Below are 25,421 nucleotides of genomic sequence, written 5' to 3'. Positions count from 1 at the left end.
TAGACAACCAACATATATGACAAGAAAGGGTGAAACGGTTTACTAGTTTAGACAATTTTTGCAGTGCACGAAACTACGTCAGTGCAGTATTTTACTTCCAAAAAGTAACATACGTTTTGAGTTCAGACAGCTGTAACTGTAAGTTAGACAAATTGTACAATCGTATTTTAATTTGTTGAACGACGTATGTATATCATCATATCTAAAATAATGCCCTTCCTGTCTAGGTTTAGTCACTCTCCGACAAGTTTTATGCCACCCAAATTGCATTAATATTCTTAGTAACATATTGCTGATTACAGATAATGTTTTTGAATAAAATGTATCTCACCGAGGCCAGTGTACGAATCAGAGGACGTTTTTCATACAAAAATTTCTGCAGTCTGGTTTGTATACAGGCAGACGCATGCATTCATTGACAGCATACAGTTACATTTATTTTGAATGGTCAGATTCCTCAATTTAAATTTGGAGACCGGCCAAAACTTCGACCACAATACTTTTGCATGAACAAGGTTGGTAAATAAACAACACCAGTTCACGATATTAAAATTTCTGCTTGGTCCATTTCTTTCTTAATTACCAAACGTTTAATCTTTCCATCATCTGTCATCAAAATGTTTTAAAGATTACAAAGGTGTTAACTGGCTGCTATTGCATTGTATAGTACATTATTTGAATGGACCTGGCCATGCATTTTCAATATTCGTGTACAATATTACAAGAATGACAATGTTTTTTCAGTATTTAACATCAGTAATAATGGATTGGTCCAGCTTACAAATAGAGTTCCAAACCACATCAAGACTTGTACTCTTTCCGTTCAAGCTTTAGACATAGTCTATCCAACATCAGTTACCACGTTTTCTTTATTTATTGAATGTAAGTATTTCAGTTAAGTTTTTTTTCAAGGCATTCATGAATATTACCGGATATTTTTGAAATTAGTTGGCAATTTTAATAATTTGAACTAATTTCTTTAGATCTCATTTAAACTGAATTAGTCCGAGCTGATTAAAATTGATAATTCATGGAACACGTGGGTTTCGTTTCTTTACATGAATATTATGTAATCAAGAAAACATATGTGATGTCAAGTAAAAATGTGAGAACAAAAGCGACGTTAACAAAACGCAGCTCCAACAGAACGCAGCCCCAACACAGGACCAACTTAGAGCCACCCAATAGGGCACCTAACCGACTAACAAGCAAATTCGTTGAATTTATATCCCCGCCGAGTACTGGTTATTATTAACACAACAACTAAAGACATAAGGCTTTATCTATATATTAATCATGGCATAAACTGTAATATTCTTTGAACTTGAAGCCTTGTACCTTCAAGCAAGAAGAATTTTTAAGTTTTCACTATATACATATAAGGAAAATCTATGACCCCCTGGAGTGGGGCCCATTTTGACCCCAGGACTAAAATTTGAACAATTTTGGTAGAGGACCTATAGGTTATATCATATACCAAATATCAAAGCTCTAGGCTTTGTACTTTCAGACAAGAATTTTTAATTTTGCATTTTTGAAACTCCTTTTCTGCCCCTGTGACCTGCTTATGCAACAGACCGGAACCATTTGATCAACTTGGACAGGGGATCACCCTAGGATTATTCCTGTAAAGTTTGGTTGATGTGTGTCAAATACTTTTTGAGTTACATGCGACACAAGTTGAAAATTGCAAAATTTTACTAAGTCAAGGGCAATAACTCTAAATATACTAAAAATATCCTGACGAAAATACCCAGGTGCACAACTACACATACTGATCAACATTCCTGTAAAGTTTCATAACTCTAGGTCAAATATTTTTTGAGTTACATGCGACACAAGTTGAAAATTACAAAATTTTACTAAGTCAAGGGCAATAACTCTAAAAATACTAAAAATATCCAGACGAAAATACCCAGGTGCACAACTACACATACTGATCAAGATTTCTGTAAAGTTTAATGACTCTAGGTCAAATATTTTTTGAGTTACATGCGACACAAGTTGAAAATTACAAAATTTTACTAAGTTAAGGGCAATAACTCTAAAAATACTAACAATATCCAGACGAAAATACCCAGGTGCACAATTTCACATGCTGATCAACATTCCCATAAAGTTTCGTTGAATTCTAGCCATTAGTTGCAGAGAACTACTCCGGAAACGAAATTCGGACGGACGGATGGACGGACGGACGGACAACGCCAAAACTATATCCCCCTCCCGATTCCATCGGCGGGGGAAAACAAGCTGGAGAATGTATCAAAAACGCTTAAAAACAACTTACAACAGGCTGTTGAAAACATATTATGAATGCAACAGAGATGTTTTTTATATAAAAATCTATCAGGATTTCTTACTGACATCTTTTTCTAACTCTCAAAACTACCAATTTCAGTTCGTAGATGTTTAAGCGATACTGATTACAGGCATATCCAATGGGATACAGGGATCCCAGGAGAGACATCTATGCATAATTGCCCGACTGGATATAGAGGTATATTTTGTTTAGCTTTTGAAGATAGATATTTCGTATTCAAAAATAAAATCAAAAATAAAGAAACTGTTTTATAATAGATTGTATGCATTATTTAAGATGAGATTACCTTAATATCCTTGCAATGAAAGATAAATTAACAAAATTAATCGATAAATTAACAAACTTAATCGTGAAAGAATTGAACATGGAAAGAAGAAAAGTGATCCGATATATGTCTTTATTATTTTTATTATTATGATTATTATTATGATTATTATTCAACACATAAATGTTTATAGTTAATCACTTTATAAACATTTTATCAAACAATATATTAGAATAACCATCCGAAATGTGCCGATTTACATGTAAGACCATTAATTTTGATTTATTTGCACGTTTTTATTTCATACACATTTTACGTTTCCTCCCTAAAGACATTATGGCTTCAGACCCAGCCCCATCCTTCCCTTTCCGCGTCATCTTTTTGTCCGAAATCTCAGAAACTGATCACATTTGACGGTAAAATGGGAATTTTAAATTCATGCTTTTGTTGCGTTTTACTTCTCCTTAAAATATGGCATAGCGAGGCCATGTGATTTTTTTCACATGGCGTCAAATATATTATACAACCACGCTATTAATATGTAACTTTAAAGTATCACCGCGTTTACAAAAAAATCAGTTAACTTAAGTCTTATTTTCACCATATACCATTATAACATACAATAAGACTTACTATAACCATACAATAGCAAAATATTCAATTTTCTTCAGGTAATGTAACAAGGTACTGTTCCAAAACTGGAATTTATCAGGACCCCGTTTACAACTGTACGAAAGCTTCAATTGAAAACATTTACAATAAGGTAATTCATGTAGATAATTATGATTTTGGTTGATCGTTCCATGGTAGAGCAAGATCTCAGATATCTTTTATGTATCATTTTAGTCACAATCGTGCATCTAAATAGAACCTTCCGCAATATAACTTGATAGCTTCTTACAAGAAAATATCCAAAGACTTTAAGTCATTTATCATAACAGCTTCATGATAATTTATATATTTTACGAACAACAAAAGACTTAAAATAAAAAAAAAGATTTCATATGTTATCATCACAGTTATCCAATAAAAAGCGATGTTATAAACGTATATTATAGACCTTTTTACGATACGATTTTTGTATAGTAACGCATGTTGCATTTCGCGCATGCGCAAAAACTCCAAATAGATGACTACAATTTATCATATTTAAAGGCTTTAATTATTAAATAGACGTGATTTCACCCAGAAAACAGTAATTTTGGGATGACTTAGAGCAGTAAGTACTTAATTAAATTTTAATTGGCATCTATAACAAAAAATACGAAACTATGAGGAATAATTCAATGAAAAAAGCGCATGTACAAGTCTTTATTTTTAAAGATATCATTAGACGACTTTTCCATCAGAAATTTAAATTGAAACAGAATGGTGTTAAAGATTAAATGAGCCGCGTAACGACAAAACCAACATAATGGGTTTGCGATCAGCATGGATCCAGACCAGCCTGCGCTTCCGAGCAGTCTGATCAAAATCCATGCTGTTCGCTATCAGTTTCTCTACTTGTTATAGGGTTTGTAAGCGAACAGCATGGATCCTGATCAGACTGTGCGGATGCGCAGGCTGGTATGGATCCATGCTAGTCGCAAACCCATTATGTTGGTTTTGTCGTGACACGGCTCAAATTTTGTTACCCCTGTATTACATAATATTGCACAATTTGTATTTTACACTTCTTTTGAATAAGTGGATTGGCAAGGCGGTAATTAAGTGCCAAACACACTGACACGTGACCGGTTGTTTATTTCCAGTTAGTTAACAATATCATTCGACCGGGGCGTTTTAGTACCATGACATAGTTAATCACGCAAAATTTTGAAAATCGTTATTTAAGTAACTTTAACATATAGCAATCTCATCAATGTTTAGTGACAAATAGTGTAACGTGCATTTACACTTGTTACGAGCAACCGGATGATGAAAAGTGTTATTTCACTACCCACTACACATCTTAATTTCTCAATATTGTGAAAAAAATGTAAATATATTTATGTGACTTAACAATGTTCTGTTTGGCATCAGTCGGATAAAGGATAAAATCAGGTAACTGAAAACTTAAAATGCATCATCACGTGTTCTGACATTTTTCAGGGGGATAATTAACCTCGATTTCATATATTATTAAAATTTCTTTAGTTTTTATTTGAACTATCTCAACATTAATTAAGTTGACCTCTTTATTTGCTAATAGATATATTCCCACATGTTTTTACAACAATGTCAATGTCAGGTCCGTTGTCGTAAGTGGAAATTCTTAAACAATCGTCGTTTCCAGGCCTTTTTATGGCAAACTTTACCACCAAACTATTTAGGCATCTTTTATGTTTTTGTTAAAAGCTATTTTAAATAATTTTCTACTTTTTACCTTAAACAAACTCGGAATTATCTATGAACTTCTATTATATTTCCATGTAGGGCAATGCTCTTCTCAATCTACGCAGATTGCGTATGTGCAAGAAAATACTACTTCCGATCGATTTTCATAGCAACGGTCCAATCCGTTGCTATGAAAAATCGATCGGAAGTAGTATTTTCTTGCGCATGCGCAATCTAGATAGGGCAAAAAGAACATCGCCCATACAAAACATAAAAGATGCCTTTAAAGCTTTGTGGCCAAGTTTTCAATAGAAAGGTATGGAATAGATGATTGTTTTTAGAATTCCCCCTTACGTTCACGGACATGATACTGAGATAATTGTTGTAAAAAATGTTGAAATATTTCTATCAGCAAATAAAGTCGTCAACATAATTGTCGATTTGACTGTGATGTCAAACAAAAACTTTTTAAGTCACATAAAAATGTTTAGATAATTTTTCAAAAATCTTGAGAAATTTAGATTGTTAGTGGGTAGTGAAAAAACACATATGTCATCATCCGGTTCCTCGTAACATATGTTAATGCACGTCACACTTTATCAACAAGCATTGATGAGATCGGTATATGTAAAAGATACTTAAATTACGATTTTCATAATTTTACGTGATTAACTATGTCATGTCTAAAACGCCCCGGTTGAATGATATTGTAAACCAGCCAGAAATAAACAACCGGTCACGTGTCAATCTGGCCAATCTACTTATTCAAAAGAAGTGTACAATACAAATTGTGCAATATTACGTAATGCAGGGATCATATAATTTTATCTTTATAATTTGCTGTTTCATTTTTTTAATTACTGATGGAAACATCGTTTAATGACACCTTAAACAGAATCATTGAATATTACCCTATATATGCTACAGATATCAATTGACTTTTCAGAACTGACTGCTTTAAGTCATCCCAAAATTACTGTTTTCTGTGTGGCATAACTTGAAATCACGTCTTCTAAAGCCTTTGACTATGATAAATTGTAGTCATCGGTATTGCGTTTTTTGCCATACGCAGAATGCGCATGCGTAAAATGCAACATCCGTTACTATGGAAAAAAACGTACTGTAAAAAGGTCTATAAATAAATAAATATATTCACATCAGTTTATGCCGAGAAGAATTCTGTGAAAATGAACTAAACAAGGTAAATTCCTCATTAAATTACACTAGACATGTAGTTCAGAATCAAGAATATCTATTAAGGATTTACAAAATTTGCTTTTTGTTTGCATTACAGTTAATTGAAGCCAAAAAGACTGGTCAGGTTAACATAGTTGATGTACTGGATGAGCTATCAAATGAGACATCAGACACGGACGAGAATAGTACACTTTTGATTGGAGATATAAACGTCGCTGTTAATACACTTGCACAAATAGTTGATGTGGTAACAGTCAACACAACAGACATTAAAAATGTTACAGATGTAAATAGATTTTATCATTCAAAGACATTATTTAAGACTCAAAATTCCATTACCATGGTAATTTCTGTCATATCATTCCGTGATTTTTTTTGAGCAGTGCAACTGCACCTAACATATCAGAGAATTATAACCGGATGCTTAAAGGCTGTACAAAGTTACTCCGTGCTACACTCAAGTGTTGTTATAATTTCAATACTGACCGCAAATCAATTTAATAGCTTTTTTGGTGAAGTTAGACCTACATAATTATGCCTCAATACAGTTAGTTTGATTCGTGTGCGGGCATCTCGATGCAGATACCGACCTTTTGCACATGAATTTTATCAAGTCTCAGATTGGATATCAATCCAAATGAGAGTCCGGGATTACAATCCGAAAGGAACAAGTAATCAAAATAAGAAGTCAAGGACCAATTGTTAACGGCATAAATATATACATGTATCATAATTCTCCCAGCTTAATTTAACATCTTCTAAACAAATGACTTTGACTTACAAAATATATAAATGTTCTACACTCCGCTTTAATGGAATTAGTTCTTTGACGCAATGCTCCAAAGAGAGCTTTATTCATTGCGCGTTAACCGAAATAACTCCAAAAACTGTATTTGTTCGTTTTCTTTTTCTTATTTGTATCATTGTTTGGGGATCTTTCTGTTGAAAATGTGTCGAGTTAAATCGTATACATATACATGCACAGTGCGTTAACTGAAATGCAGGTATTAGTTACCCGCACTCCAGAGCATGTCCATTGATTGGTTCATTTTGTCTGGGGTTTACATATTGTAACGACAGAGAAAGGGATAGCGATAGAAATATCATATTTCGATGCTCGTTCATTGGTTACTGTTTTCTGTGGTTTCATATTGTGACATCATGGAACGTGTTTTAATGTTTGACTTTGATACAAAAGAGAAAGAACACCAAAACACTCGGCAATCTGATTTATACTCGGGGGCTACGCCCCCTCGTACAAATCAGATAGCCTCGTGTTTCGGTGCTCTTTCTATTACATATCTGTCACCAGCGTGTATAGACCCGCTTGCCTGTTGGAAATACTGCAATTCCGGTGCTGTATAATTTGGAATATTATACATGTAATATTTCTTATGAATATAAATCTAGATAGTAGTAGCGGAAATCTGATAGTTTTGTATAGATTTGCAGATGAAATATCATCTTTCTTTATTTCAGTCATATATACAAACAATCAACAATATCTTGGATGAAAGTACAACACAGACGTGGAAGGTGAACATAAATCAGGTAATTATTATACGTATCTTATCTTTTCACGGCAATAAATTTGTATAATAGATTTATCTTGTTTTAAATGTAGATATTAACATAAACTCGACAAATGTGGGTTTGTTTGTATGCAATTTTAGCTTCGCGGTTGTTTACCTGATGGATGTATTGCTGTACCCGACTTAACTGAGTTTTCGTAAATAACTCTGCTGAAAGCAAGTAACATTTTGCTAATATGTTGTTTATCGAAGTTTCAAGTTTTTTCCGGTGTCACGACTATTTTTCGTCATTCGACACCAGTACTGTTCAGTTTCAGGCAGCGATTCAAATCAGCTTTCAACTTTCACCATTCAGGCTTAGATAATTAACTTTAAATAGGCATCATGGTATACCTTATTTGGCCAAGTTGCGAATAGTGTTCTTATCTTGTAATATCTTACACAAAAAGGATACGGGACAGACATTGTTCTGACCATGGTATGGTTTATTCATACAGCTCCAGTCGCTATGTCATGTTTTATATAAACAGGTTCCTGGGCAGGCATTGTTCTCGTCATGGTTTGTTTTATTTAAACATTATCCAGGGCAGACATTATTACAAAACATGTATCGTGATAGACATTGTTCTGAACACGTTATGTTTTATCTAAACATTTCCTGGACAGATTTAAACACTTCCTGAACTGATAGCGTTTCCATCATGATAAGTTTAAATTTACCATAAACAAGTACTTGGTAAGACATTGATCTAATTATGGTATGTTTTATTTAGACAGATTCCGTGGCAGACACTGTTTTGATTATGTTATTTTTATTTAGACAGGTTCCAGGGCAAACATTTTTATGGAGTTGGTTATGTTATTTTTTATTCAGTTTTATTCAGACAAATTATCTGCAGATAATCTTCTGATCATGTTATGTTTTATTTAGACAGGTTCCGGGGCAGACGTTGTTCTGAAGACAACAGATCGTTTTGTGGAGAAGATCTTGACAAAATCCTACAATTTCACTGCTGAGATATCAAAGTCAAATTTATGTGCGCTTCAGTTTTTAAAATTAGAAAATAACTCATTATCAAATTAACTTCACTAAGAAGTATTGTGTAGAAGTGAATTCTTGTAACACTAACGTTTTTAATCGGTATAATTAATGTTACCGAATTATTAAACTTCCTCTGTTATAACTACTTATATAATACCAAATGCTAAGACGTTTCGTATAGATTAGTAGATCAATCGGATAATGATACATTTTATCATTTTAAATCATGTTGCAGATTTAAAGATGGCGCCTGTACAATCCTGTAACGGAGCCTTGAATTTCCCTGAACATGGAAAAGAAGGTATCTCTGAGTGGGCTAGATCAAGGAAGGACAGGCTCGTAATTGACTGTGACAGTATGTTACGCTAAATAAAATGTATAAAAAAGTATGATTGTAAAATATCTATCGCAAACAGTAAATGTTTCGCCTGTTAAACATAATAATATTTAAGATGTAGATTGTTTACAAATAAAAGCGTAATAAAGGTTGCAGGAGTAGAATAGATTCGGCAATTTTTACAACTTTTATGGAACACCTTGGTATCTTGAAACATTTGATATTTTTCAAGGTAATATGTGAATATAAAGATCATTTAAATAACGCCCATCTCTGCTATTCTCCTTCGATTTGACTATTTGCAACAAGACGCCTTGTCAGGGAGGATATCAGACATACGAGGGACGGTCAGAAAATATCCGGACTTTCCATGCTCCTCTCTTTCTTCGTGCAGCAATATACACACATTATATATTGGTGAAAACTACATTCATTCGCCAATAACGTGGTCAGTTTATTTTCAATGATAGTTGTGTTTACACAGTATTTTGTCCTCTGATATATGATAGGTGTTTCGTCTATCATGGACTCTTTGTTAGAGGAACAACGCTCTGTAATAAAGTTTCTGGTTGCAGAAGGTGAAAAGCCCTGCCACATCTTTCAGAGGTTTCTGATAATTGTGTATCACGTCCAACCTTCTACAACTAGGTTTCTCAGTTTCGTGAAGGCAGAACAAGTGTTTGTGACAGGCCTAGGACTGGGCGGCCAGCTGAGGCGGTGACCCCAACAATGGTTGAAAATGTTAAAGCTTTTGTCGACAAAAATCGTCGAGTAACTTTGGAGGAGGTAGCCAACAAGTTAAGCATCGGTAAGGCATTGGCACACAAGATTTTACACGAACACCTAGGCATGAGCAAGGTAAGTGCCAGGTGGGTGCCTAGACAGCCGTCCGCAGGTCATTTGCAACCAGAGTAACCAATGCAAAAGAACATTTCAGTCGTTTTAATCGTAACGGAGATACGTTTTTGAACCGCTTTATCACTGGGGATGAGATGTTGGTACATTATTCCGAACCTGAGACAAAAGCTCAGTCAAAGCAGTGGAAACGAGCTGGTTCCCCACCTCCTTAAAAGTTTAAGCTGTCTTCTTCGGCTGGCAAAGTCATGCTTGTTGCCTTTTGGGATTCACGAGGAATGATACTTACTCATTTCAAGCCAAAAGGTCGAACTGTTACCGCCAAGTACTATTCTGAAGTAATTCTGAAAAATCTCAGAGAAAAGCTGAAGCAAATGCGTCCCAGGTTAGCACAGTAAAATGTCCTCCTTTTTCACGATAACGCCCCCTCCCATACCGCCGCAGCTGCAGTGGAGGTTATCAACTCTTACAAATGGCAATTGTTGTCTCACCCTCCTTATAGCCCAGACCTCGCCCCCTGTGACTTTTATTTGTTTCCAGAACTGAAAAAATTCCTTGCTGGAAAGAAATATATGACAGAGCGGCTTTGATATCATCTGTTACACAGTACCTAAAACATAGGTCTACGTCATGGTTCACAGCGGGAATACAAAAGCTCCCACGAGGATAGCAAAAGTGTGTAGACGAAGGTGGAGAATATTTTGAAAAAGAGTAGAAAGATTTTTTTTTAAATGTTGAATGGTTTTCGAGAAGGAGTCAAAAGTCCGGATATTTTCTAACTTCCCCTCGTATATACATCCACGTGACTTGACGTCGTATAAAGTTCGCTCTCAACAAATAGAAGAAACTTCCAGATATAAAATAACCCTTTTACAGCCGCCTTTCTTTTAATCATAATAAAAATGATTTTTCTTACAACTTTATTTTTTTCTCACTAGCTCTACTATTTTATTTGGTAAATATCAATACACTATATGATTGCAATTTTGCAGGTACCGTTGAATCCTTTAGTGGAATTATGTACAGAAATGTATCACTGATGATATCATCATCAACTAACAACACTAAGTAAGTAAAAGGTTTTCTTTAAATGTCTCATCCTGATAAATTGATCAACATTTACGTCAAAATGGTCTGTTTGTCTATGTGATAAAACCGTGCTGCTTTTTATCATTGTACTCAATTCGTTTTGTAAATATCTGTTTGAAATATGAATGTATTAAGTCATATCTTAAAAAGCATACGCTTGATATCTGTAAATAATTTAATGTTTTTATTTTATTTTCACATCAGATCCGAAGATCTTCAGCTGAATGCTCCAGTAATATCATTTACATTTTATCCGAACATTACGCGACAACTTGTCAGCCCAGTGGAAATTCAATTTCAGTTGTATAACGTAAGTCATTTTTATTCAAAATTAACACCATGCAATTTTATATAAATGGAAGGGCATTGTAATACATGCATTCATTGTTCAAATACATGTAACTTATATTTCTGAAACATAATTTACTTTGGCTAATTTTTCATGAAACTACCGGTATACTGTAAAGTAATAAGGCCATCATTAAGGGATCCAGATTTGTTTTTATTATTTATTAATATGATTATAAGTTTGTCGTTTTGGTACCGATATGGTTGATTAACAACTTTAACAAACAAAAGCTTGAAATAAATCACCAAAACGTTATATTTTTGTAATATTTTCATAATAAATTTATTTTAGAATGTTTTTCATAGGGTTTCGATGGAGATAAAAAAAATACTGTCTAGATAAATTTTCGTAAAACATAATTGTTTCTTAAATTCAGAATACGTTGGATAATGCGAGATGTTCGTTTTGGAAGGAATCAAAAAGGTGAAGTATCAAATTAATGCAAATGATCTAAAAAAAAAAAAACTCCGCTGATCAACATTTATCTTTGTATTTCGTATAGTGGCGTCTTTCGACCAGCAGTTAAACATTTATTCCCTAATTAAAAATGTACAACAGATATTTATCTGATTAACAAGTGATATTTTTCCCTTAAATTTAAGATGACGAATAATTACTTTACTTTCAAAAACACTGAAATAAGTACCTGCTATCAATTTATCTTATAAACATGAAAACTATCAAGTTACATGTAGTATGATATAATGTATGTGATAATTAAATGTTTAACTGTTGGCACAAGTGTGTTTTCCAAAGCACAGAAGGCGCTGAATTTGTTTGGGTCTCAGAATGTCAGAAAGGTGAAGGTTGTGAGATTATAAACCAATTTGTTTTTGTATAGTGCCACCAGTGCTTTCCAGCGTTTTAATTGTAGTTAATTGGCTTTAAGACTAATTGCAACACTTATTTTCAATTCAATGTTTATTTGATTTAAACAATTTGAAAAAAAGAGTTGCCTTCCTAGATTTGAACTCCAGACCCCTCGGCCACGGTGAAGTTACATGTAAAAGGCCTGAAGAAAACCATATTATTCTAAATTAGGGTTTGTAACCCTTATTATTTCGGCGCTAACTGTTTTTAACACAGATGTTTATAATCATGGAGCTTATTATAAGCATGTATATCTATAAAGGATAAAACAATATTAGAAATTTTCCAACAATACGGGAATTATTTTGCTTGAAAATTAAAGCGCCTGTCATTTGACCATCTTTACGCAGTGATCTCCCCTGAATTTTTTCGTCGTTAGTGTACATATAAAGGTAAGTAACCGCTTCAAAAAAACGGCCTACTTTCGGCGTTTGCAATTAACAGCATCAGACTCTGAAATTTCGCTTCCATTATTTGTTTGTCTGACGGACCCAAACAAATAAAAACAAACATGCGGTTTATTTGACCAGTTCATAAACAGGTTTAAGACTTTTATATCCCACCAATGTGAGGGTTATATAGCAAATGTCATTTTTTACACGGTTCAAATATATCTGCGTAATTATCTATGTAAATGAAATTCTTTTATTTTACGATGTGAGATGAGATGAGATAGTTATTGCGTGGCCACGCGGTGGTTACGTACGCAGGCGAAAACCAAAACGTTGTCACGCGATATGCTTTATGTACGCAATTATAAGTTATAACTATCGCGTGGCTATGTTACAGTAATAGTTCAATTGATGTTTTTTGGTAATCCATAAATTGGCAAGTAAAAATACTCCGACAAAATTCGACGTAACAAATGTAATGCAATAATTGTTTCTTGTTTGTGAAGCGAAACGTCACTAGGTTATTGGTCAGATGAAGGGTGTCGACTGAAAAAATATGACAAGGACGAAGAAGTTGTTGTGTGCGTTTGCGACCATCTTACTAATTTTGCTGTGCTTATGAGTCCATCCACACACCAGGTATGTAGGTATTATTATACTATACATTTTAGCATATATCATCGCTTGCATGAGTGGGAATTAATCATTTCTGCTCACAAGTTTTTATATATGATTAAGTGACCTAGCTTGAAATAAGACATAGAATCTGATAGTTTGTAATAGTTGGGTTAAGAGGTTTAAAGTGCATTTTGCACTTAAAGTATTATGAGTTCATAAAAAAAAGTTATAAATTTCCAAAAAAAAATATTTGAAACGAAACATCTTCGGATGACAAATAAAAAAGTCAGTAATGATTTAGTCAATACTTGCATTTATTTAACAGTCGCCAAAGAAAGTATATTAATTTTCAGACCAAATTTTTTCGCAAATAAGCTAATGTTATAAAGCGAGGATGTAACTATTTAGGAACCCGATTTTTGGCCACTTATGCGCACAAATGACTAGCTCTATCGGTTTACCTAGAATGTCGTAAAATGACAATACTAGTGTTGCTGTACCTTAAAGTTCCACAGAAAGATAATATTTACGTATCAAGTATTCCTGATCAGTGAGGAAAATTTAGTACTTGACAATTACATGTATATCAAATCTGAATCTTGATTACATGTCTTTGTGCCAATATTATCTCGAGTAAAATAGTTATAACAACAATAAGTATTTCTTACACATATCACATGAACTACAAAACACCTGGCCTTTCGATGTCATATTAAAGAATAAAAGATAACACATCCGTAGTATGGATACAAGTGAATATACATTTAGGCACACTCCAAACAATTCTTAAACAATTGTACAAAACCCTTTACATATGTACTCTATATTTTCAGATTAAGGGGGAACATAAGGAGGCACTGTCAATCATTTCCATGATAGGATGTATAGTTTCCATGATATGTCTTGTGCTTAATGTAGCTATACATGTATTCTTCTGGAGGTTTGCAAATATTTATTATAAGAGAAAAAAAGATAAAGAAAAACAACGACTGAAACAAAAATGAAAAACGACGAAAAAAACACAAAATAAACAAATAAAAGAAATAAAGAATTACAAAAGTAAGGAGTAATAAGCCTTAGAAACAAAGAGATATTGCAATGAAAAACATCAAACTTAAATAAAAGAAACGCCACAAACAAAACAATAACACCATCACAGTATTAACAGCCACAGGAGCAATAGCAGCTGCTACAACAACAACAACAAACAAACAAACCTAAACAAACAAGAGCAAACATATGCAAAAATATGAAACAAAACTTCTAAAAAACCAGGACAGCAATAACAACAGCAACAAAAAGAACAAAGAAACACAAAAAAAATATTTACAGTCATTATTTAATACATATGAAATAAAGCAACGAAACACACATTTCCTACTACATTCTTGTATTGAACTTGTCCGGATTCAAATTTTGAATTGTAAACAGAGAGTTTCCATTAAAACCCGGTAAATGTGCACAAGTCGTACTTGAAAATTGAAAAACGTGTTTAGAAATTGCTTGAATTTTGGCATTTTGTATATGTATGAACCATTGGTTAATGTTTTAATAGAAACAAGTTATCGTGATGAATCATTTTGTTACTGTTATAATAATACACCTAGATCTTGATTGATCTTAAATAAACATTTGAACATATGTTTTCAGGTTTATTGAATCGGTTCGGTATATCATTCATGTGAACTTATCCTGTTGGTTAATTGTTGCATATATCCTGTTTCTTGCTGGGATAAACAGAACAGAAAACAAGGTAATGTCACACACTGGGCAGATGAAGTGCTCTCTGGTAGACTTATCCTTATAAGTTGAGAGTTTCAATCAAATGCTAATCTTAATGCAGCATGCCTCCAGAATCATTCTATTTTTTCATGGAAATGTGGAAAATATGTTGTATAAGAGTAAAAGATTGTGTAGCGTGCAAAGGAAGTCATTTTCACATTCACATAAGCAAAAATAGCCACTACTGAGTAAGTCACGCTGTTGAAATATGGTGAAATACTGAAAAATTAGTCATTAATTGCACATAATATGTAAATTAACACTTGAATTTGGAATCTTTTTCTTTTTCTTAAAATTTTATATTCAAATTTGATTTCTTGAAATGTTTTTCTTTCACTTTATTCTTAAATATTTTAAGCAATAATTTAATAAAACTTTGCAGCCATCTGAATGGCTTTTGACAAGATGATAATTATGCTTTTTTGCTAGTGCTTTTGTATGTGTAGAGAAAGGTATTATATTCTAGTATGAAAACACCATTTTTGCTAGTTGGTTTTCGCTTTGGTTAATAGCATCAATTGTTTATTTTAACTTGCATGCCTTGTAGAATTTTTGTTAGAGAATTGCTTTCTCGATAGTGACGCTTTATTTGAATTTAATATGGTTTTCATCAATGTGTAGGACATTTGCACAGCAATGGCGGTACTTCTGCACCTAGTGTTTTTGATAGTTTTCTTCGGAATGCTGGCGGAGGGATGTTACCTTTCATATACGGTTCTCAAACCACTAAGCACTATAAAACCTGGGATGCCACTAATGATATCGTCATATGGTATACATGTATATGTAAATCAGTTGATTTTTAAGATCATATCTGTTAAACTTTAGTTAAACATTATATATAAATATTAATATAATGTAAATATTAATGAATATAATAGTTAATAGTATCAGTACTATATTTTTGTTATAATTGTTTGATTTTGTATTGACATGACCGGGCGGTGGACACCTGCAGTAGGGCTTGGGCCCACGCCTATAGTCTGTGTGTGTGTGTGGGGGGGGGGGTAATGTGATAAAAATGTTTATGCATGTTGTAATGAGATAATTTTTCAATGTCATTTATTTATTTCCAGTCCTCGCAGTAATTATTGTGGTGATATCTGTGGGTGCATCACAGCTACAGGGATATGGAACCGAACAGGCGTAAGTTTCCGTCATTTTATGTAAAACTTTTCTAACGGTAAATTGCGTTTTTGCATTTTCATTGATGATGGATTTGTGATTACTTAATATCATAAATGTGCTTAACATACTTTCACATATTTGTATTGGTCGCTTTATAGAAACTTAATGTCATAAAATCTTATTTTTGGAATTATATAATTGTTCGTATATTGAATTAGAAGTTTTATTGTCCTCAACAAATAAAATCGTCATGCATAAATGGAGTTTTAGGACGGTTCCACAACATTGCAGAAGTGTTAACCTAAAAGGGTGCATCATTTACAAGAGTATGGTCCAAAAGAACATAAATCGTGAAAACATGAGTAACAAAATAGATAAAAAGGCTAAATTTATGTTGATTACAACCAGCACCATTTCCAACAATAGTAATTAATTATTGTATGATACATTTTTTTTAGTTTCTGTACTGTGTGTTTAATTTTACGTACTTATGTATTGATTACCTTAAAAAAAAAAAATATGGTCTATGTTCAGGTAAAATGTTGGTGTTTTTTTTTCTTTCCTTTTTTTTTTCAGCCCTAAAAAACCCAGGAAAAAAAAAAAAAAAAAAAAAAAAAAAAAAAAAAAAAAAAAAAAAAAAAAAAAAAAAAAAAAAAAAAAAAAAAAAAAAAAAAAAAAAAAAAAAAAAAAAAAAAAAAAAAAAAAAAAAAAAAAAAAAAAAAAAAAAAAATTTTTTTTTTTTTTTTTTTTTTTTTTTTTTTTTTTTTTTTTTTTTTTTTTTTTTTTTTTTTTTTTTTTTTTTTTTTTTTTTTTTTTTTTTTTTTTTTTTTTTTTTTTTTTTTTTTTTTTTTTTTTTTTTTTTTTTTTTTTTTTTTTTTTTTTTTTTTTTTTTTTGCTAACCCCTTTGAATTTGCTTTAAATTTTAATCTATTACCATTACCCAAATGTACCAAAGAGAGTGGTAACTCGTCAAATTTGTTATAAATTCAGTTGCACCGTGTGTATTCGACTTGATTCTTTTCTCTTTTCTATTACAGACTTTTTGAAATGGAATATAATTAATAACATGTTTCCATGTCATTGGTCGCAATATTAATGGGCAGAAAGTAGTTTAACAAGGTTTTATCTGAATATGACCCCTTTTACTTGATTGTTATCTCTTTTCATTTGTGGTCCCAATTAGTAAACCCCAGAAAAAATGAGCCAATCAACGAGCAGTGAGTGCGGGTAACTGATACTTGTACTACAGTTAACGCACTTTCAATAGTTAAGTCTCCAAACTATGATTAAAACTTATTTCATATTTTTTAACGTTTTTATGTAAATGATATTCATATATCTAGATATGTTCCAGATGCTGGTTATCGACTGAAACTGGATTGATATGGGCATTTATTGCTCCGGTTGTTGTTGTTATAGTGGTATGTATATTGTGTGACTGTATTATTGTATAACTGTATAGTATTGTATTTGCGAAATTTTTTATGATACAAGATACAAGAAACTTTATATAAAGTCGGTTTGCATATTACAAGAAACATTAGCTAATAAGCTATTTACCGACAATAACAAAGACATAAAACATATTTACTAAAATAGAACAGATCTGAAAGTAAAAACATTTAAAACTAGTAGCAACTTAAGGCATGAAATAAAAGTAGCAAGATTGAGAATAATCATACAATAAGATGACAAATTAAAGCAAAGTATAATGACATGCACTGTACATAAATGGTATAAAACTGTTAATCTAGTATCTATTATTCCATTATTATATGGTTGATTCTCGAAAAGGTAGTAATATAGAATGTCTCTGTTATTTAACACACACGAATAATGGACGGAAACAGAATAAAATGTTCCAGAGCAAAATATTATTTTGCTATTTTAAGTGGGGGTTTATCCGATTTTCAATTACTTTGTGCATGCACTACTCGCTTTTAGGCAATTTATTGCCATTTTTATTTATACAAGCATTTTGAAGTATTCTTTTTCAAAATCAAAACAATGTTTTTTGCATTAGATTTATACATGTAGCTTTATACACTTTAAACTTCACAATAGTTTTTTTTAACTGGTGTCTTTATTGTTGAAGCTATGTACATTTTTAACGTCGATTTTTATGGGACAATCATAACATTTTGTTATTTTTATAATGCTACGTTTTACATGATGGGTGACCAAGTGACATTTGTTTACGCTTACAATGGGTCACCGCAAATAGTATTTGCTAATTTTTCATTTTTTAATATTTGACTTATAAACAAATACCATGTTCCAGGTAAATATTTGCAGATTCCAATGGTAAATAGTTTTCCATTATAATAGTTTTTGTATTTTCTGATCGCAAGATCAGTAAATACATAGCTAACATCCACGGTCTAACACAAAATTTCCTAACAGACCTAACAACGCAAAGTAGTTCTCACTCAAAACTGCTTAAAACCAGCAATTTAAAAGACAGAATAATTTTTAATGTAGGCATTTACGAATTACAGTGCATTGAAAGTTCAGATTAGTCAATAGAAATATGAGGTTACAATCACAAATTTCACGGATGAATATCATTTTAATCAATGAAAATGCTATTTTTAGCTATGTCGATTACTGAATACTCCAGGGCGTAGTATACAAATAAATCTGACTGCCGAGTAGTGGAATATATACATGTCGGACTGTTTTGGCGAGAAGATTTTCGCTAAATTATTTTTATCAGTGTTAAACAGGTTTATCGTGAACAAAATACCTCGAAATTGATAAGGATTACAAACACGAAATGGAATTCTCAATTGAGAATTACAATGTATTTGTCTTTATTCAGGCTACATATTACGTAGGAATCCGGGTCAGCTCGGCCCTAAAACGTACTCGGCCCCCGAGTCAGCTCGGCCCTATTCCAACTCGGCACGGGTCAACTCGGCCCACTTTTCAAATTATTAATATTTTTGTTTTTGTTTCCCTTTTTTTTTAATATTACTTTACAAACAAAATGCATCTAAGGAAACACATTTTAATTAGATCTATATTAATTTTATCGAATCTGCAAGACAAATAAATAAAAAAAATCTAAATGTACTTATTTTGGCAGAAGTGTAATTATATAATAATAAGATATTTCTCATTATTCATTTACCTTAACAACATGCAAAGCAAAGTTAATACTTTATATATATTTTTGTAAAGTGGGCCGAGTTGACCCGTGCCGAGTTGGTATAGGGCCGAGTTGACTCTTTTCCTTACGGATTACTTCACCGTGGTGCAGGGGTATCGCGCTCGTATCGCGCTCGTTTAGGGTGTGAGAGGCAGGCCTAAGGTTCAAATCCCAGTCGAGGCAACTTTTTTATGAAGTGTCTTTTTTAAGGAAGTAGCCACGATATGCAAGGATAAAGTGTGGCTGTCATAAAAAATGATTTTTGATGCAACTCTAGTCATGCAAAATTCCATATGTATCAATCTCAAACTGTTATAGAAAAAAAACTTAACGCAGTCGCTGCGTAAGATAAATTATAGTATATAAAAATAAACCTATATAGGAAAATACATACAGATAGTCAGTACGAGATTGCAAAGATCAGAAAATACCACAGAGCTTGCAGCCCATTGATTTTTACTGTAATCGTTACGCTTGCAGAAGATTTTTTATGCTGCAACATTTTGATTACAATATGTGTCACAAATTCTGCAGGAACGTCGGGAAATGTACCAGAGCTACATTATGAATCGGAGAATAATTGCATGGAACATGATGTATGATAATAGTTAAAATATTAAAAATTAAATAGGACAATAGAAAATACTTTTTGTCATGATCCGATGTTACCTTAAGCAAATGTCACGTGATGACCAATCATGATTTTAATGAGTGCGAGTTTCAGTTAGTCATGGCGTTTAAATTATCTATATACACGACTGCTGTAAATAACATTATGAAATCTTAATCAATCAATCAATCAATCAATTTAGAATGAATTTATTTATTTATAAAATTGATTAATTAATTAGTTTATTGAAATTAATTCATAACTTCATTGATTGATTGATTGATTAATAAAGCTAAGCTTAAATTCGGAATAAATTAATTAATTAATCAATCAATTTATAACTATATAAATCTATTATTTTATGAACATGATCTTGTTTTCAGGTTAATTTTATAATTGTTGTCTTCGTGATTCGGACAATGTGTGGCACTACAGCAATGTCGAAGAAATCAAACAAAGGACGGGCAAAGTATGACAGTTCCTGCTTTATGTGTTTTTGTCAGGCGTGTTATCAATTGTACTAAAATAAATAAATAAATACAAAGCCTGTCCAGTAAGTTATGGACAACAGCGTTTAAATGCAAATACTCAAAGGACTTTTGTAACAAAATTTACTAATATTGAATACGCAATTTTTTAAGCAAACAGGCCAACAAACCAGCATGATATCATTTCATTTGAATACACAGAACAAATTATAATACTACCTGGTAAAGCAATGTGACCCACAGTCAAACATCATCGAGACATACCGATATTATCTTTTAAAATCACAACACACTCAGTTGTGAACACTTTAAAATTTCCTAGATACTGAGGGCTGTTTGGTATCTGTTTTCATTGTTATGTTTTCAATTCACTCCACTGTTAATGATCGCTTGACTACGGGCATCCCACATTTTGTCATCTGCTACATATTTCTTATGACACTTGTATAACAACGATCGTAAATAAATAAATATTTATATTGACGAACACTCACTTATACACATACTGTTGACTTTTGCAAATTTAAGCAACATATTCTGATGATAAATGAGATTAATTTGGAAACATTCTATGTAAGCTGAATCTGTGTAATGTGTTTGGAGACAAAACATCGCCTTTTTGAATCGCCGTCTCATATTGATTGGACCAAGAAAACAAGATCGTTTTCCATCAGTACTTTAATACTTTAATTAATGACTACTTATGTTAATATAACACCGTATATCATATCATTTCAGGGCAGCATTACGTTGCATATTGGTGCTCATGCCGGTGATGGGTCTGACCTGGGGGTTTGGAGTGTTATCTTTTAATAGTGACACAATTGCTTTCCAGTACATATTCGCTATTCTTAACAGTTTTCAGGTATCCAACAATTAATTTAAATCTCATCAAAATGCAACATTCAAATGTAAATAATGAACAAGTGCGCTCCATTGATTTACTTTTAACCTTCAGAATTCGTGAAATGGGATACCTAAAATATAATTTGGAACAATCTAGTCAAAGTTTCAAGAACTATGTCAAATTGTAAAAAAAGATCTACAATCAGCAAATATGAATATGTAATCTGTCCAGGCTTTAACTGGTTGCAACACTTGTTTCACAATGTTCAGCGGTGCCCCGATAATTTTGATAATTGCCTCTTTACAGATCATAGGCTTAATGTCTGCTAAAAGTTAAAAGCACAAATATTTTAACGGGGTTTTTTTTAAAAATTTTTCTTATTTTTTCTTTTAAAAATCAAAAAAATGCGGCATATTTTGCCCGAATGATAATTTAATGCTTATTTATAAAGGTTTTTAACTAGTTATATATGTTTTATTCGGGAAACGAAATAATTAAGGATCATTGAAGGAATACTTTGATCTTGTACTTGTAATTGCTTTCATTTATTTTACGAACGCGGATCAAGCACGGCGAACCCGCGCCTTCAGCAAATCCAAGAAAAAGTAGAACACTCTAGTTAAGAACAAACTTCTAACCAAACATTTATAAAATACTATTATTAAAACTCCCTGTACGTCGTAGATGCTCTTCATGTTTTTAAGTTATGTGTGAGCAGATATCTTATTTATATTTGTACTGTTTTCGGGCACTGTACTATAAAACACATGTTTTCCTAAATGTGTGTGTTTAATAGTATAATGATGCCACCATTATCAAACGTATTCAGGTTTTAAATTATTTATTTCCATTATGTATTTATGAAAAAAATTATGAAAAGAATATAATTTACAGGGACTGCTGATCTTCATATTTCACTGCGTGTTGGACAAAAAGGTAACCGTTTCTAATTATTTGCCAAAATTGATATCATGACTTGATTTTGCAATCTTGGTTATATCATTTTTGTTCCTTTTAAGTTTCAAACCGCAAGACACACTGGACGCTTAAAATATCTAAAACATCATTTAAACTGCTATAATGAATCATACGTGATAGCATATTGACTTGGCGCGCTAACAAGTGACAAGACGATTCCTAGGTGTTTAGCGATCTTTTACTCCTTTCATTGTAGCTATGCTGTCACCATCTTCGTTTATAATGTTATTGCTCTCAGTGGAGCGACCTAACCGCATTAATCATAGCACTGCCGCAAAACAGTTAAAAAGCTAACCCAATAAATTGTATCTTCTTGCAATATGACTTCATGAAGTGAGTTCAATACATTATTCATATAAAATAAAGATGAGTTTTCAAAATTCTTTAAATTAGGAGTCCTAAATTAAAATGTGGATAGCTTAGTTTTTTTGGTTGGTCCAAAAACCAAACCGTGGTTAGCTAAGTACGTAACTTTGTTGAAAAAATAAACATTAATGTAAAACGACTTCAATTGCAGATAAAAGATGCATTTACAAAACAGAGACACAAATGGCTTCAGTCGACGCAGAGTTTCGGAATTTCTGGAGGAAAGAGAAGCGTAATTATCATACTTGTCATATTTTAAAGAACAGTTACATATTTTTATCTGTTTCTTTTATATTGTAACAAAGTGTGCTAAGTCAATTCAAAAAGTAGATTTTGAATAATTTTTCTTCTCAAATTATTCAATTGATTGTTTATTAAAATTCATAATTAATTTTTTTAACCGTTAACCTTCTAGCACCGAAAATAACTTAACTATTTCACCAGTATAGAGCTAAGCCAGCCTGTACTTCCGTGCTGTCTGACCAGTATCTATGCTAATGTTAGATCTATATCATTTGATAAACATTGAATCGCTTAGAATAGAACGTAAATTTTTTATTTGTATTTTATTATGCCTAGTGTCAAATTAGTTTATTTTCGTTTTTCTTTTAAGAAAACACAAGACACTTCCGTTTTCTGAAAACCAGGAAGAATCAATTCATCGATGGAGTATTTCAAAATGTGATGTGTCGGACATTTTGATCATTCAAGACTTGGCTACATCTAAAACAGCACTTTGTATATTAAAGCTTCTCGTAGATCATAATCAATCGATGAAGTACTTCAATGTTTGTCGGACGTTTACATATTCACAGATTCCATGAAGCCATCGATGCAGTATTTGAATCACCGATATTTCAAACTTTTGCATTTTCAAAAATTCAATCCACCGATAAAGTATTCAATTGTAACTTTATCCTGTGTCTCCATATTCACAACTATCCGTGGATACAGGTACTGAGTATTTCAAATATCAGTTTGGTTTGTCGGATGTCTGCATATTCTTAGCTTTCAATGGATCCATCGATGTAGTTTTTTTCAAAAGGAATATCGATGTGTCGGACATCTACTTATTCAGTATTACAAACCTTGATATGTTGGAAGACCACATATTCTCAGCTTTAAACAACATCTTGTGTACGTGATATTGCAATAACGCTTGTTTGTGTATTCATTTGATATGTTACGGTGAATGTTTCTTTTTTTAATATGTGGATTAAATGAAACTGTCTTCTTGCAAAGATAAATATATTTCCATCGCCGCTGTGATACATTTTGGATTTTAATCTCGAAAGGAGAATTTGTCATAGTATCTTGATAAATATTGCTTGTTACTTACAGTTTGTAATGCTACATTTGTTTAAGTATTAAAGATTATCTTTTACATTTAAAGGCTTGCTATATTTAAAGGTATCAAAAACTATATATGTATCACCATTTTTGTAAAAAATAGTTTGTTTTGTTTCAAATCCTTTAAAATAGATGAACAGTATTTATATAACAAAGTTGTGGCAGTTTCAATGCAACATGATTTTGATATTCACGGACATTTTGCATCATTTGAGAATTTAAAAAACCCCAAACAACAACACAATTTGAAACAAAAGCTAACAAGGGTCATTTGGATTACAGATATAAGTATATTTGATAGATTGATGAAAGCCGGTGTTATAGGAGCCACTGCTATAACTCTACCAGGATAAATAGATGTCTTCGAAACTTCACGAAGTGATTGATATAATGTTAACTTTTTTCTAAAATATGACAAACAATATTAACCAGGAGGAGTGGCGTTCAATGAAGCCTGTTCGGCAATAACAATGTATTGGTCTTTTGAGACCTAAGTTACATTGCATTTATTCTGAATCAACCCTCATAAAATGATTATGTTCATACAAAAATTCTAATCATTTATGTTTTTGTTTTTTATTTAAATCACAATTCACCATTGATGAACCATATATGACATGGACCGAGTGAATTCCTTTGAATTCCTGTGAAATAACAAACTAGGTCATAAATAATTAATTCTATGCATATATCATTGAATGAACGCACTTACTATCGTAGAAAAGTGTAATAGTTATTACACGCAAAATTGATATATGGTTAGTAATTAAAATATTTTCTCTTGGACATTTAAACTAACTAAGGAACTCTTTTGGAATAAGGAATTATTTTCAACAATCAATTTTTTAACACACCATACTAATTGTAGAGAAAGTCTGGTAAAAGAACTTCTTCTTGATGTTGATTTGAATTTGAGTATCATGAACAAAGAAAGTACAAAAAGAGTACAACCTATCTCTGAAAACGCACACGTAAAAACCCTAGATCTGCATCTGAATAATTTTCTATTGGAAACATACAGGGCGATTTTGATAACGCTCATTGTTATCACTGTCATGAGCCATTAAACATAAGCAACGCCGGCGCCTGTGTAAAATTGCACTTACTTACCGAAATCATGTTAAAAACGGATTTATAGTAATTTAAGGATACTGTTTTCTCTAGCAGGTTCACTGTCCATTGTTTAGATGATGGTTTCAATGTCATACATGTGTAAGATCGTTATCGTATGATTCTATGTTTTAAATGGATTACTTCCCTTCTTTGTTTATCATCTGGATTAAGGTTATCCACAAGTCATTATCAACATCATGCATTATATTTCAAGGGTCTGTTTAATGAACTGAAGCTTCTTTGTAATTTTTTAAGTATTCCAGATATTGCTATGGAACAACAGACTGACAACTTTGATATTGTAATCGAGGCATGTCTTTTATTATACTTGGTATGACATTTAAATGTTTATAGACGGAAATTATCCAACCACAAAGATTCATTTAACAATATAAGCGGAGACATATTATTTGATGCTTCTTTGTA

At 32.2% G+C, this 25,421-nt stretch overlaps 1 protein-coding gene across 2 annotated transcripts; it reads left to right on the top strand.

Moving 5' to 3' along the window:
* Positions 1–9: 9 nt before the first annotated feature.
* LOC132748952 (adhesion G protein-coupled receptor B3-like) lies at positions 10–24,442 on the top strand. Of its 2 annotated transcripts, XM_060738617.1 has the most exons (22): positions 10–138; positions 745–882; positions 2,399–2,497; positions 3,257–3,348; positions 6,196–6,384; positions 7,578–7,649; positions 8,562–8,667; positions 8,908–9,027; positions 10,857–10,932; positions 11,158–11,263; positions 11,679–11,725; positions 13,071–13,203; positions 14,016–14,122; positions 14,833–14,935; positions 15,586–15,736; positions 16,041–16,110; positions 17,447–17,513; positions 20,237–20,322; positions 21,080–21,206; positions 22,083–22,124; positions 22,684–22,764; positions 23,146–24,442. In XM_060738617.1, the coding sequence occupies exons 3-22, from the start codon at positions 2,470–2,472 to the stop codon at positions 23,170–23,172; spliced, it is 1,830 nt and encodes a 609-aa protein (XP_060594600.1). In that variant the 5' UTR covers positions 10–138; positions 745–882; positions 2,399–2,469; the 3' UTR covers positions 23,173–24,442. The 2 variants fall into 2 exon arrangements, with proteins under 2 accessions (XP_060594600.1, XP_060594601.1); XM_060738618.1 differs by lacking the exons at positions 14,016–14,122; positions 14,833–14,935.
* Positions 24,443–25,421: the final 979 nt, after the last annotated feature.

Source organism: Ruditapes philippinarum, unplaced genomic scaffold (assembly GCF_026571515.1).
Source record: "Ruditapes philippinarum isolate M1 unplaced genomic scaffold, ASM2657151v2 ctg2341_1_1_1_1, whole genome shotgun sequence".
In the NCBI taxonomy this organism is placed as follows: domain Eukaryota; kingdom Metazoa; phylum Mollusca; class Bivalvia; order Venerida; family Veneridae; genus Ruditapes; species Ruditapes philippinarum.
The sequence above is the reverse complement of the archived record's forward strand: the minus strand, read 5'-3'. Positions and strand labels throughout refer to the sequence as shown.

What these genes read in the sequence shown, in the direction of transcription:
- LOC132748952 (XM_060738617.1), top strand. Translation starts at nt 2,470, where the DNA reads ATGCATAATTGCCCGACTGGATATAGAG. An exon ending in GGAAGGTGAACATAAATCAG is followed by an intron (nt 7,650 to 8,561) that starts GTAATTATTATA and finishes TGTTTTATTTAG; the next exon opens with ACAGGTTCCGGGGCAGACGT. An exon ending in CTATTCTTAACAGTTTTCAG is followed by an intron (nt 21,207 to 22,082) that starts GTATCCAACAAT and finishes TATAATTTACAG; the next exon opens with GGACTGCTGATCTTCATATT.